The 16,646-nt window shown below is 32.7% G+C and overlaps 1 protein-coding gene across 2 annotated transcripts in view; it reads right to left on the bottom strand.

Annotated features, from left to right (window-relative positions):
* Positions 1-16,646, bottom strand: part of LOC132755832 (colorectal mutant cancer protein-like) — a 54,169-nt gene that overhangs the window by 16,367 nt on the left and 21,156 nt on the right. Inside the window, exons 1-5 of one of the 2 annotated variants that reach the window (XM_060746756.1) lie at positions 11,991-12,131; positions 4,589-4,702; positions 3,768-3,910; positions 1,263-1,354; positions 222-367 (exon numbers count right to left, since the gene is read on the bottom strand). In XM_060746756.1, the coding sequence (XP_060602739.1) occupies positions 222-367; positions 1,263-1,354; positions 3,768-3,910; positions 4,589-4,702; positions 11,991-12,110 (615 nt within the window). In that variant the 5' untranslated portion in view covers positions 12,111-12,131. Of the gene's footprint in view, positions 1-221; positions 368-1,262; positions 1,355-3,767; positions 3,911-4,588; positions 4,703-11,990; positions 12,132-16,646 lie in introns of those variants that run through there. The other variant, XM_060746755.1, reaches the window with a different exon arrangement.

Genomic DNA, 16,646 nt, shown 5'->3' with positions numbered 1-16,646 from the left:
AAACAGTAGCATGAAATTCTCTATAAAGATCCTGCCTCTGCATCTAACCCCTCCCTTTCCTTCTTACTTCTAATGCATTTTCTCCTCCCACATCCATTTAGAGAATTTGCCAATAAACATTACTAAGATCCACCTATTTGCATTTAAACTCCTCCCCTTCTAATTAACAATACCCTTTAAGGGATCCACCCAATTGTAATTTTAACTCCTCCCATTCCTACCTCCAATGCTTTTTCCTCCACGCTATCATCCTCATTGTCATCAATGAGAGAATCTTTTATCTGGTCTTCAGACTGTTTCTTCCTTTCATGTATTGCACTTTCTAATTCTGTAACTACCCTTGATAATTCTGAATTGAGATCTTCACCTGAAAGAGTGAATAGAAGTCATGTATATTTTCGTTAGTGTTTTAAGTCCAACCAACATTGTAAAGGTCATATGGTGACTTTCAAGATTTATTTGTGAAAGAAGACCTCAGATGCCAGTCTTTACAGTTTTTCCAGCATGACCTGGAACCCAAGTGGAACCACCAACATTCTGTAAGTTCTGCATGACCAATATTTCAGCACAATCAATTTTTCAGCATGACCAATATTCTGCATAAAAATCCCACTAAATGGACTAAGACATTTAAAAGTGCATAGTTACAAAATTACAAAAACATTCTAGAACATTTTGCTCAAATATTGCAACTGCCTTTGACAGTCATATTCTTATGTGTCCTGTACATCACTTTGCCAATATTTCAAGCTAAGAAAAATGAACACCCCTGTCTTACAAGTGAAGCATTATCTTATAGATGGGTCAATACAGTAACTCAAGAACTACCTTGCATTTGAGTACCCTGACTTATACGCAATCAGACTAGTAAATGGGTCAATAAGTCAGTAACTCAATAACTACCTTGCATTCGAGTATCCTGACTTATACGCAATCAGACTAATAAATGGGTCAATACAGTAACTCAATAACTACCTTGCATTTGAGTATCCTGACTTATACGCAATCAAACTTATAAATGGGTCAATACAGTAACTCAATAACTACCTTGCATTTCAGTACCCTGTCTTATAAGTGATCAGACATATAGATGGGTAAATACAGTAACCCTAATACTACCTTGCATTTGAGTACCCTGACTTAAAAGTGATCAAACTTATAGATGGGTAAATACAGTAACTCTAGATCTACCTTGCATTTGAGTACCCTGACTTATAAGTGATCAGATTTATAGATGGGTAAATAATTAACTCTAGAACTACCTTGCATTTGAGTCTGAGAACCAATCTCGATACTGCCACCATCTTGACTCTTAGTACTGACTGCAGCATCGATATCTTCTTCATCTTCTTCTCTGAAAACAATAAAAAATGCTTATTGACGGATTATGTTGTTCTTTTTTATCACTGCATTCACCAGACAGGTTATTCCTCGTTGAAAATGTATTGTGCCAATTAAGGGTCACATGAAATGAAGCAAGTTTTAAAAACGTATGTATGTCAAATGCAAGATCCACCTCTCACTGCTGTAGGTTCAAATCTTGCCAAGGACATACAATACTTTCTTACATATGCAGAAGCCATGAAGCTAGCTCAGTGGTTCTACTTAGGTGCCAGCTTGTACCTGAAATAAAGCACTGCTGGCCACCCGAGGTCTTAGTCCATAAGCAAAGCTTGAATGTCGCAATATGACCTCTAATGTATTTGTGCGATATAAAACCCAAACAAAAAATCAGTACGCATACATCATACCAGCACATATACATGTATTCACTATCTTAATTTGAAAAGTCAAAAAGGGGCATAATCCATGACATAATTATCAACAATGGTGTTAATCAATAAAGTACTTCATGTTTTAAAACAATACCTAACTGATCATGTTCAGTAAAAAATTTGGAGGCACAAAAAACTTTACTCAAAATCTAAGTCCTAGTTGATAAAGGGGGCATAATTGTGTCAAAATTAATCATTATGTTATGTATGGAATTAACAAAGAGGTCAATTTCCATATGTGTGTAAACAAACTATAGGCTTTGTTGTATCTTAGAACAAAAGAAAATACAATCTTAAGTTCTGTAGGGCCCTCTTTTTCATCATCTGAATCTTAATTTTTTTATTAAATTTAGTTTTTTCTCCTTTTACAATATATAACCTATACTAAATAAATGTATATAATATCATATTGTCACTTTAGTGCAGTAACAGAATAAGTCCTTCTAAAATTAATAGGTGGTAATCAGTTATTGCAGAAAATATACAAAGAAAACAAGTTTAAATCAATTGCCTACTTTCCCTTTAATAAATACTTTCTATAGTTGTTGACAAGAAACAACTATCTATTTATTTAGCCTTATATTGGAAATTTCTCTGCCAATAGTAGTATATAATAAATTTGCATTAAGTCTATCTATTTTAGGAACAAGAAATGAAATTTCTCCAGCAAATGTAGGAGGTGATTTTGCATTATTGAGCCGTCAAGACTACAGAAACAGGAAGCACGTATCCAATTTTCCTTTCATTGGTCTATTAGTATAGTGCCATAGTTTAAACAGACAGTCATTTATGGAGTCCTTATGAATTTAGATACTGTACATCAATATGAGTTTATATGACCATCTTGTTTCTTGTGAAAAAAAAATATATGAGCTGCACCATGACAAAACCAACTTAATGTGTTTGTGACCAGCATGGATCCAGACCAGCCTGCGCATACGCGCAGTCTGATTACGATCCATGCTGTTTGCTTACCAACCCTATAACAAGTGGAGAAACTGATAGTGAACAGCATGGATCCTGATCAGACTGCGCGGACGTGCATTCTGGTCTGGATCCATGCTGGTCGCAAACGCATTATATTGGTTTTGTCATGGCACAGCTCATTAACATTACTGAATTCAATTCAATTTGGCTTTTTATGCATATGAACATTACAAGTAAAACACCTCTGACATGTAGTTATATAATACTACTCATTTGTAAAATCTCTTTTCATTGGAGAATTGTGACATTTAAATAATTTATAATAAAATATTGCTGACAATTCATGAAGTAATTTCATTCATTTTTTCCTCAAATAAAGCAACATTGCTGCATTATAAAATCAATTAGTTTATAAAAGATTTTTGTTAGGTTATATGGCCATATATAAACATCTAGAAGCTCAGTATATATATGCAAACAACAATAAATATAGGGTCATATAACCTGTCAAAAATCCTTATAGCTCATAATATAGTTTAGACAGATTATATGACACACTTTAATCAGTTGAAAGCTTATATTACCAAAGACTTTTGTCAAAGGTTATATAGCACATAACCACTAACTTGGTATATAGCCACGGTTAAACAGCAGGAATCAGTCAGGAATCTTTTATTAATTTATTTGTACAATCCTATGTTTATTTTATGAAAATCTAAAATTATCTCATATAATTATGTTACATAACTATATTATATCATACATAAACATCACATTTATCCAAAGAAAAAACACTGTGTCCAAACTTAAATCACTGACAGTGATTAGCCCCTCCAACCAGTATAGAATCAGGCTAGCCTGTATTTCTGTACATTCCAACCAAACTATATGCTGTTGGCTGATAAATTAAACTTTAAATCCACATCTTGATATCCCCTAAATTGATAATGGACACTTCAAAAATTGAAGCTGGCCAAGTCCATTTAAATATTCTTCAGCTTACAGGATAATTACTATGTGTGGTAATAAAGCATTTACAATTGTTTCGAAAAATATAATCATTACCTTATCACATTGATTTGATGGCGTTCAATTTTCTTTCGTAATTCAGCTATCACGCTGTGTAACTCTGTAATTCGTTCCTCGTAACGGAATGTTATTTCATCAAGGCGCTCATCATAGTCGTCCTGAATATTTCTACGGTCAGCCTGGGAAAAACAAAGAAATCCATGCTTAGCACAGTGGTTAACAGGTCATAAACCCATGCTTAGATAACGTACACAGTGGTTAACAAGTAATGTCACTTTGCAGTTAAAATGCCAACACCTTATTAAAATTTGACTGCACACAGTGGGGTTAGGTAGTGTAAGTGTGCTGTTATGATTCATGCCACAGTTATGGGTCTTGTAAAAAAAATTACTCTGGGAAAAAGTAATGCTCTCAGACAAAAATGTATGTAATTCCTTTGTGCCAAGGAACATTACCTGTTTTACCCCAGAAAAGCATGCCACAGTTATGGGTCTTGGAAAAAAAACTTCATCCAGAGTAAAAGACAAAGTAAAGATAAAATTATCACACAAAAATGTATGTCAAGTCCCTTTTACCAATGCACATCACCAGTTTTACCCCATGAAGAACAAAACTCACGAAAAAATCTTTATCTATCTCACTTAATCTATTGAACAATATTTACCATGATTAGTAGGTCTGGAATTCAGTTATACTGATTATACACTGTTAACCAACAAATTGACAGTCAATAAATCACAAGGAAATAAAACATTGCAATTTGGTTGAAAATATATTTTGTACATTTAAACAGTGATACTGAAGATTTTATTCTAAAAATAACGTAATAACAACATTTTTTTATGTAACTTTCTTACATGTAATTTTGCAAGCTGTTTTTCTAAACTGTCCTTCTCAAGGTCGTCTCGCTGAAGACGGCTCCTTAACTCGATTATCTCCCCTTTCAATGATGTAATGGTAGCTTGATGTAACTGAAATGAAAAAGAATATAATATTCTTGTTAAAACTTTACATGCTGAATTTTTGTAAAATGGATTGGCCCAGCTTTGAATTTGGAACAGTCCATTTGTAGATTGAGGGATTTCAGTATTTAAATATGAGCCGTGCCATGACAAAATCAACATAATGGATTTGCGACCAGCATGGATCCAGACAAGCCTGTGCATCCGCACAGTCTGATCAGGGTCCATGCTGTTCCCTATCAGTTTCTCTACTTGTAATAGGGTTTGTATAAGCGAACATCATGAATCCTGATCAGACTGCACAGATGCGCAGGCTAGTCTGGATCCATGTTGGTCACAAACGCACTTATAATGCTGGTTTTGTCTGTGGCGCAGCTCATATTAATATTGAGCTACCAATGGTAAAAATGCAGGTTGACATGGCTCTACATGCATGTCTACTGGTGGCAAAAGCTTAAAATATTCACTTCCATTTCTAACACTTGTTAAGGGCTAATAACTTACATAAAGCCTGTCTCATAAATCAACCTTTTAACTAAAATGCTAATTAAGTTTAACTAAAGGGTGCTGTGATGTCGGCACACAGGCAAGTTACTAAGGGCTGTCTCACTATTCAGTGTACTAATCAGTTTTTATCCATTTTATTAAATGACACTGTATGATGACCCTCTAGAGAGAGGCTGAGAAAAAAAGAGAATCTCACACAGTTACAATGAAGACAAATCACCATGGTTTCTGACTCATTCATTTAAAGAAGGACGGTAATTTAATTGTCCAAACAAGAACATTGCTTGAATTTTGTCTGTCTCAACCAGTAATTTAACATTAGAGCTGAGGGCTACATGGCTGTATAAGCCTTAAACAAATTCAGAAACAATGTCAGAATATAAACAAGATGTCCGAATGTTGTTAACTACCGTATATATTCTAAAATAAGTGCTCTATAAAAATAAACATGCTTAGATACTAGGTCTTTACCTTACCCAAACTAAATATCTTTATTTTAATATAAATGGGCTTGTCCATCCTTCAAACTGGACATAACCATTTATCATTTTTAGGGAAATCGTCAAATGTTTTCACAACAGAATAGCTAACAGTCTAGCTGTAGATAGCATGGCAATGTAAAACTTCGCCCACTTATAATGCCTCTTTTAAATGCTATCATTTCTTTTTCTCAAAAACGTTTTTATTTTTGGCATCAATGTTAATACTACGTACAATACTACAATAAAAATACTCATTTGCCATACATATTTTGCTTCTTTTTCTTTGTTGGCAATTAGTATAATTATAGTGAATTAGTATTTTGTAAGGGTGTCAAAATACTAATTTGTTTACATTTTTCTACCTTTACCACATATTACTGCACATGTTGTGCTCCTGATCAATTATTAGAACATTTTATTAAATACATGTTGGACATTTTTAAAGAATGAAAAAATATGGATTTCTGACGCATAATGTTCCTGACATGTTGGTGTTCACACCAATCATTACCAAGATTGTTACATTTTTACAAATCTGAAAAGGATGGATAGTTCAAATCTATATGTACCCCCCTCTCCCCTCCCACCCCATAATCATTTAGTGGGAGAATAGAAATCAAGCCTGTCTGATGCACCCATATACTCATATAAGAGTAAGTATGGTAACAACATCTTCCTTTCTAAATGAAATTGCAGTTTTAGTTCAGAGGCTCTTTCAATAAATGCAGTCAATAAAAGCCATGATAGAATAGGAAATAAATGTGTAACAATCATTATTCATCATGAGATATCTTCTCCAATAGAAGCAAATGAGGCCCACATAACTGAATTGTTCCCTGGAGTATGGTGGAACTCATCACCAATCATAGTACCACACAAACTACATTCACTATAAACTTAATTCCTATAGGGCACTCACTGATCATGGAGGTTTCTGTACAAGATGAAACATATAGTAATAAAGCTAGGGATAGAGAACTTTATAATCCTGTCCATTGTTTATAATTTCCTCATACCATTTTCAGTTGAATACCCTTTTTTAGTTGAATAGGAAATGATACTTTTTTAATATCAAGTCATTTAAAAAAAGGTTGCATGTTGTGATCATAAATATCAGCTCTCTAGTAGCCTGACCCATCTTGATTTTTTTTCCTGTGTGTGACCCCTAAAAATTAGCACCATAGTAGAATCAATTCTGCCTTCCTCATTCTACCTTTACAGAATCAACCTGTGCAGACTGCGCCAAAAACACACAAAAACAATGTTGGTACAAGATAAAGTTTACACAGTTTATTTGTTACTAAAGATATTCAAATGTTTGTTTTGGTAGATAAAAGTATTATTACTAAGACAACTCCCCATACAGTAAGGTTCATGAACTCTATGCAATGAAGAGTAACTCCTTGTGGCCAGGTACAAAAACAACAGGTGTGAAGAAGGTAAATAATGCTAGTGCAGAAAAAGTTTATAGTTCTAAGTACAAATTATGGCACAGTTGTGGAAATTTTGACTTTTATAAAAAGTGTTATCATAGAGGTCATCCAGAACTGGGCAAATGTGGGTTATTCCCAGCTAATCCTACCTAAGGTACAAACCAACTTTTACTGTTTTAGCATCATGTTTATAATAGATACATTGTGCACTATTCATTGATTAGTCAACCTGTTGTGCTTATTTTCGAGGCTGTAACTGTAAAAGTTTGTTTGTACCTACAGATTATTATTAAGTCCGGCAAAAATAATAATAAACCTTATTAAGAAAGGGCAGGTGTTTTCAAGGCTCACAGCTGCTATCTAGGTGTGTGTTAAACCTGGAAACAAAGGACTTTTGGCCAGAATGATGCTTACAGGTGGACACTTAAATATTAACAGACCTTAATGAAATGTTAATTTAATAACCATAGACAGATTCTCATTTATTATTAACAAGAGAACATATGGTGCTAACTCTTGCCTGTTAAACATTCTAAGTTATCAAGGGACATAACCCCCAAAATACAGTTTTCAGAATTATTCCCCTTGTCAAACAATTGCATCTTGTTATGATAAACAAGTATTATAAGTTTCATGTTGATAACTTCAGAAATTGCCAATATATAATGTACCACATTAATATTTCTGCACGACAACAACGACAATGACATTTTTCATGTTTTACGACAATGACTATGCAGCGATCATATAAACTAGCGCAACTTTTTCTTCAAAACTGAGAATTGCTAAAAAGTGAACCAGAAAAAGTGTTGTTGGGTTCCGATTAAATTTATTCAAGAACTTATCATTATTAACAGACCACCCCAACATTTTCTAAAAGCTAAGAAGGAGAAGGCTTATATAATGCAGTGTGTCATGAGAGTGAACTAAGAATTATTGCCAGGGACTTTGGATTCTTTCATGTAAGGAAATTTTGAAGGTATCCTGAACTTGCTAAATGGAATGTCGATCAGGTTCTACCAAGGTCATCCCATTGTCTTCCTTCCACAACCAGTAAAGCCGGGAAGTCGCCATGATGACGTTTGCAGTGTTGCTGCTAAACCAACAACCAATAAACACACAAAAAAACTAAGAATAAGCAAAATTTAAATCATACAAATAAAGAATAAGTGAAACAAGAATACATTTTGGCACACAGTTAATATTATATTCATGAGTAAGCTTAGGTACCTATTAAAACCATTAAGGCATGAAACTGTCAGAAGTGTACCTAAATTAATATATCAAAAAACATTTCTAATGAATAACAACTTCACACAATTAAACAGCTGTCAATTTCTGTCCAATATTTGGCCTCAGAGTCTGCTAATGGTTATTTCATTGCAATGTGGGCTGATATAGGCTACTAAAGTATCCATGTAAATGTTCCAGACATGGACAACATAATTAATGGCTATAAATACAGAGAAAAAACATTGTGACAATGTCCAGACAGGTTTGACCTATTTCCTTATTTCTGTATACATGTGATACTTAGTATTGTCATATATTTAGGATAATAGATTAATTCAGAACCCTGCAAATGTTGGGTTTTTCACAACTTATCCAGTGACTACAAACAAACTTTAACCTTTAATACACCAGGATTATGGGATGTTCACGTCTTCTAAGGACTACAAACTTTTACCTGTGCACCCATTATAGCTCAATTCAATTTTAGTGAACTTACCCCTGTAAAATGTTGGGGTTTCACAACTTATCCAGGAGCAAGAAACTCAATTTTACACCAGCACCCATTCATATTCAATAAAATGATTTAAAGATATGAACCACAGTTACGGAAATTATAAATATATGCACAAAATTATGCAAATAAAACAATTTTCAAACATCAAAGAATATGTAAAATATGTTCTGCAAATATTTGTGCATATTATATGTAATCATTAAAATATATGCATTCATTTCTTATTGCAAAATTTGACTTGAACTTTATAAAAAATAATTTTTTTTATTACCTCCCTTTATTTACATGAAATGTTAAATTCAATAATATCTTTATAAATAATGCTTTTTGGAACCTACAATATTGATAAATCTTAATTTGAGCATCATATTTATTATTTAAAACCATAAAAAAATTGTGTTACATGATCTTTAAGAAATATTTCAATACCCCCACAACTATTACATTTCTGGCATATACTTGTAAATCAGTAGTCTGGCATGTTAAAATGTAAAAACTTATTTTCACTTTACTTAATATACACTTGATTGGTCTTATGTCACTTTTACCACTGTGCCTGTAATTAAGGCCCCCACGATTACACGTTTAAACGGGATCGTTTCGATTTTCATTCATAAACGTTTACGATATTGTTTACCGTTTAATCGAAATGACCATATTGTCTTACAAAATTTCTTAATCATTGCCTGTTATCATGGATTTTTGCCTGTAATCATGGATTTTAGCAATTCTAGTGGTTTATTCTAAAGTAAACAAACGGAAAATATGTGTTTACAACCCTCCACACAACATTACGGTGCAGCAGACATTTTCTCAAAAAATCTTACGACAATTTTTTGTCGTAAGAGAAATCTTACGATAAATCTCCTTTTCACAAAAAATCTTAAGAAAATCTTAAGTGCAAAATCTGTCGTAACTTTACGATAGGTCTTCCCCGTTCGTAAGTGTAATTTTTTTTTCTCTTAAGGGTAAAATATCATGTATCTCTTACCTAACCTAATAAAAACAAACAAAAAGTTGGAGGACAACTAAATATTAAGCAAACAGTATGCTATAAATAACACAAATTGAGGTATAATTATTTTTCAACATATACATTTGTGACGTCATGACTTGATGACGTCACGATGGAGAGGGTTATGAATAGTTTAAAATAATGTGAACTATACTGTAGACTAGTATTATTGAAAGCTTATAATTTGTACAATTGGTGAGTTCGATTTCATTGCCAGCATGTACTAGTGGTACCTTTTTATTTATTAATAACATAGTAGACCTTCTTTCTGAATCTTTTAGATATATATAATTATCTTCAATCAAGATATAAATTATATCAGTTTGAATCATTTTTTTGTTCTTAATGAAATTTGATTGGGTTCAATAGATCTATATATTTCAAGCTCTTGATTACTTGAGATTTTAAAACCGGAATCAAATATAGAGCATGCACATCACTATCAAATGAACGTTGCTAGGGATGTTTTTGTCGTAAGATTTATCGTAAGTGAATTTTTTATCTTAAGATAAAATTTTAACTTACGAGTGGCTTTGTGAAAATGACTTAAGATTTATCTTACGATTATCGTAAGTGAAAAACTTAAGATAAATCGTAAGATTTTTTGTGAAAATGTCTGCAGAATTGCTCGTGACATAATACATTTTTGGTAAAAATGGGGTTACAATGCAGAAAATGTGTGCTGACTCAATCGTGATGAGCCTTGCACATTCTTTATTTGTACATGTGTAAAATATAGAAAGAAAGACATCATTTGGCGACTTAAATACATGGTGTGTATAGTACATAGAGGTACCACCATTTAAACGGTATCGTTTCGGTTCTTAGCAATCGTGTAAACGTTTACAAAAAATTGTAAACGTGGGAGCCTTACCTGTCATATATTTAGCAAATTATCATTACCAGTATAATCTTAAGAAATCGTATAAGCCAACAAATTACTTGTTATAAAGTTCTCATTCTCAGACATTCATGCAAGTTTACCATTACATTGCTAGAGTAGGTTAAATATTCTCTATACACTAAATCAATACCATTATAACATTTCCTGTATATCCATAGAAATGATCAAGGTCTTAACAAGTTTAATACAAAATATCTAGTTTTGCATATAATATATTATATCCATATATATCAATGGGGGAAATTTAAGTCTTTTATTTACCATGTGTGCATGCAATAGCTATTACGTGGCCATGCAAAAGCTGGTAATTTTATTATATGTGCAGCAATAGTATAACATGGCCTAGCTATTATATTTGCATGAAAAAGCAATTATATTGCACACAATATGTTTTAGGTACTCAAACTAATATATCTATTATGTGGCCACGTAATAGCTATTATGTGCACACATCAATCATATTTTCATGGTATTAAATTGATCACTAATTAGTGGAGGGTATTGAACTTTTCACTAGTTAGGGGAGATCATAAGACTAGTGTGTGTGTGTAAGCGACCGGATAGCTCAGTCAGTAGAGCCACAAAAAGGTATTTCATGGGTCCCTTGTTCAAATCCAAATCAGGGTGCACATTTTTCTCACCCAGTGATATTTTGCGCCCAACATTAGACTAAAATCAGGGTGCACATTTTTCTCACCCAGTGATATTTTGCGCCCAACATTAGACTAAGATGGGAAATACAATTTGTGGCTCTAAGTCCAATTTCAAATTGTTCTCTTTATCTATTAGAAATTCCAGGATGAATTTCAGTAATAAACTATTCACTAATTAAGGGAGAGAGTCTATAAGCAGCCGGATAGCTCATTTGGTAGAGATGCGGTATGGTATTACGAAGGTCCAGGGTTCGAGTCCTGATCAGGCTGCACATTTTCTCACCCTTTGACAATACCTGCTTAGGTAACATAATATCAAATTAAGCTGAAACCCCATTTAGTCACCTCTTAGGAACATGCAGGGACAAAATTAATGGTATCTGAAATTCTGATGTCTCAACCATTAAAGGAAACACCTCAGCCACACTTGTGGGACAGCTAGGATACTCAGAATACTAAACATGATTATAATACATTAAAATTGATAATTAAAACATTTAAGAATAAATACCAATCTAACATATATGGCATCGAGAGTATTCAATACAAGACGTACCTGACAATGAGGGTTCCTGATATCACAGTTGTTCTGTAGATTATCTATATCAGATATCCGTATCATTAAATACTGCCCGTCATCCGGGCTTTCTGGGTTACCCGTCATACAAGACATCATGTCACTCTATGTGATCCAAGTTTAAATACATGTATCATATCACTTCATATTATCATATCACTCTATATGATCAAAGTTTTGACACCATTATTACTCTATATGATCCAAGTTTAAATATCATATCACTTCACTCTATATGATCCAAGTTTAAATATCATATCACTTCATATGACCTGGTTTTGACATCATATATCATTTCATATGATCAGGTTTGATATCAATTCACAATTTCATCTTTAATTACATCAAATTACACTTTAAAATTTAACCATTATCATTATGTCACTTAAATATAATGACCAACCATCATATCACTTATTTTATCCAAACACTTAGTATTTTATAAATCATGTCACTTTATGTAATTATATTTCAGAATTCATATCGCTGGTATCTGCAGCTCAGTCAATAATCATATCACTTCGTTAAGAAGCCAATAATAATCATATCACTTTAATATGGCTTTCATAATTCAAATTTAATCCTCCTTAATCCAATTCTCTATTTATCATAAAATACATAATTATTTTATACAACTTTTCCTAAATGCTCATATCATAATCAAAACATAATGAAATGTTCCAATGGCATCATGTCAGTTATATCCCAATTTCTTTTTTTTTTAGAAATTCCTGTAAGGTAACTTTATATTGAAACCTAAAATCTTAGCAACTTAATCAAATTAAACAAGCTTTGGATTATTCAAGAACATCATCAGTGATGAAACCGAATGTGTAGGCCTCGTTAAATAAAGTTGTTACTTACTTTACTTTACTTCTTTACTTTACTTTACTTTACTTTACTTTACTTACTTACTTACAAAGGGAGCAATTAAATTCTATATTCATGTAAAATTTGACAAGGGGAGTGATGGCCTTAAGATAATATGTCTCTTAACAAAGGCATTATGGGTTAGAGCCCCACTGTCCTCATTGACACCTGTCATGTCTTCTGATTAGGTCCAGGAAGCAAACTCAAGATATTCACTGATTCAAGTTTTTTTACCTTGCTACTATCTTCTGTATAACTTTTTTTAATGAGGATAATGTTTGTAAGTGATAATGAGCCTGTTAATAGACTGTCAGTAGCACCTGTTGAATAATTGGCAAGTTCATTAATTATATAAACCAGGAAAATCTCACAGATTTTAATGTGGGGGAAAACATAATTAATTCCTATTTACATGAGATGTTCACACACAAGAGCAAATTGGCTCATGAAGATTTCTTTATTCTTTGGGATTGAGGGGAATGTGGGGAAAGTCACTATATGTTGGTATAATGCAGGGGTTTACTGAAGTGGAGGCTAGCTTGCCTGCACCAGGTAAAAGTGATGTGGGCAAGTGACTTTTCAAAATAGATAGACAACTTAGTCAGCAAGTGAACTTATCATAGTGAAATCTTTAACTGCTTCTTTTAATTCACTACACATTATTTAAGATGCCTTGACTGTGTGATTTTGTATCTCACTGGATGCATGAATTTGCTTGTTGTTGAACATTTATAATGTCTGTCAAGATTTGGCAAGTGTTTGTGGTGAGACTCTTTAAATTTTGTTTTAAAGATTTAAGAACATTAACTTTTAAATGGCTGGGAAATCTGTTTTTATTGGAAGCAAGTAGATGTTTAAAAGCAGTTGTCCTTCAGGCAAGCTAAAGTAAACCAATGTTAAAAGTATAATAGCTACATGTTTCAATTGAAAATCCCTAAGAAACTGTTTTAAATCAAATCAGACCGACATGTATATTATTCATTAAACAAAATTTTATTCAGATGGTAATATTTAGGTTAAAGATTAATATTCAATAAGCAATGTATAATTTGATTTTCTCAGCCGATAGAGAAAAGAACCTAAATAACTGATAGATGCATCTTACAGATTACAATACAAATAATGTACATTTTCTCACATCTGGAAATGCTATCATAATACTGGCAGTGGGAGGAAAATTTGCATAAATTTCTCATACAGTAACTGCAATAAAAACAGTAAAATCTGGAATGCAGAATGTTGGAACAATTAACAGCACTTTTGAGAAAACCACTGTAAATTTACTCTTAAAAGTTGATGGATTAAGAGTATTATAATATTGCTACATGCCATATAATACAGGTGGTGGCGTAGTTTTAATTACAAACATTTTAAACACAAACTTTCATTTTTTTAATATTGTTTTTTTTTTGCACCAAAAAAATTAAGGTCATATGGTGCCAGAACAGCTCCCAGCCACAAATGAAGCACATGCTTCAGGTAAGTCCCCCAGCTTTAAGTATACCTGAAATGTACTTCAGATATACTTACAGATAATAAGACCTGCTTCACCTGAAGTCCCACAGACTTCAATGATACTTAACAACCATACTTCAAATGAAGCCCCTGGGACTTCAAGTATACTCTTCCTAACACATACCTGCTTCAGTAAAAGCCCAGGGAACTTCTGCTGGAAGTGCCAGGGACTTTGTTGATACTTTGTAAACATTAATAAATAGATAAGAACAGTAATGGGGCTTCAATGATGCTTTAAACACTTATTAGAAAATATAAAGCATATTTCTAGGGACTTCATATGTACTTTTGAGTCTTGAGTAAAATTTAACTCACAAACACAAGTGATTGTAACATAATATAAACCATGTGTAATTGGTCAGTGAGGGGTCAAGAGTTTCTCCTTGCTGTTTTCATAATAGCTCTTATATAAAAGAAAGTGTTAGATAAGTGGGGTTTACAACATGTAATCTAATATCCTGAACAAATCTGGCTCTCAGAAAATTCAAATATTTCTCAGGAAGTTTCTTTGGACCTCAGTGCTTATAATTTATAAAGATGCTTAGGACTAAAGTTAAACATGTGCCTAAAGTGTCATTTAGATGAAACAACTTTATAATGTGAACTTTAATGAAATTATAATGGGGCATTAAATGAGTTCTTCAATCAGATGGAAATGGAAATTTACTATTGTTCAATGGAATAATGGTAAGCTATTTAGACTATTTTGTTACAACAGCCTTTTCAAATTTACCTTAAATTAACACTTATAATTTTAGTTTTTGTTTCTCTTCATAAATTTTACATATGTCCTAATTTAAATCTTTTTCACTGAGTGTTATTAAAGGGGAAGTTTTAAATCTGCATTTTTCTTTACATTATGTACAAGTAAATTACATGCCTGTGCAGGTCATGATTTGTCATAACATTTACATTCTAAGGGCAAGGGGACGTACCCTTCTGTTTCAGTAAATTATGGGTTATATTAACAGTACAATCAATCATATAAAAATGGAACCAATATTATTTTATCGTTGATAGAGTTTATTAAAATATTTCATAAGATACAGATTTATACCCTTTAACCATTTAAAACTTTATATATGTAATTTATGATGCTTTAAATGTACTTCTTCAATGATGCTTTAAATGTGCTTCTTCAGTGACGCTTTAAATGAACTTCAACTTGATGCTTAAATTGTACTTCTTAAGATATATAGTGTTTGATGCTTTAAATATACTTCAATAAATGATCATGCTTTAAATGTACTTCTTTATGTTGTGCTTCAAATGTACTTCATTATTAATTTCAAGCTGATGTTTAAAAGGGCTCCAAGTGATGCTTCTATTGTACTTCTGGTAAAGCTTTAAAGGTACTTCCTAAATTGATACTTAAAATGTACTTCCCTGAGCCTACCATGCTGAGCTTGTAGGTACTACCTGAGTGATGCTTTATATATGCTTTCTTAAAAGAAGTATCTTTGAAGCATAATTTAAATATTTTAGACGGAGCTTTAAGTGTACTTCCCCCTGTTCGAGTGAATGTTAAATTTTGCTCCATAAAATAAAGTACACTAGAAGCAGGTACTTAAGTGATACCATATTGATACTACATTGTGGGGCTTTAAAGGTACTTCTATTGTACCTAAATTGTACTGTATTTGTGGCTGGGAGGAAAGATGATTTTGGCTAAACTAATGGTGTGTTACAAGCTTAAACGAACACCAAGAGACAAAACCACTTGCCCTGCTAGAGCTAAAAGATGCATAGACTCCAGTAATTCCAACCCAATTAGTCGCCTAGCTATTACAATCATGCAAGGACAAATGGTGACTACAATTCTGATGCCTCAAACCCTTAACAGCAACCCTGTTTTTTAATCTTGATAAAACCAGGGGAAATACATGTATCAAAATATTATTGTACTGACTGAAATAATGGCAATAATAGGCTGATCTTGGTCTGCACTTGTAACATGGGCAGATTCAGGCACCCCTAGCTGTGGAAAAGTGTTTAATTTATTCACTTGATAAAATGTTAATCAATTCAAATATGCTTAAAATATCCCAAAGAATTCAAGGACGTTTCTCAGAGTGTGGAATGCCAATAAAATTTCTGGAATATCAGTCTACAAAATGGCTATATTTCACCAGTTTATGGCATTTTCTTCATTACCAGATTACATACAAGCTATAAAATTAATACATGATGCTCTAAAAGTCTGGTTCTTTAAGTATCCAGTAACCAATTACCTTTTTCTTTTAAACTGCT

This window comes from Ruditapes philippinarum, unplaced genomic scaffold (genome assembly GCF_026571515.1).
Source record: "Ruditapes philippinarum isolate M1 unplaced genomic scaffold, ASM2657151v2 ctg608_1_1_1_1, whole genome shotgun sequence".
Classification (NCBI taxonomy): Eukaryota; Metazoa; Mollusca; class Bivalvia; order Venerida; family Veneridae; genus Ruditapes; species Ruditapes philippinarum.
This window is presented reverse-complemented; position numbering and strand designations above follow the sequence as displayed.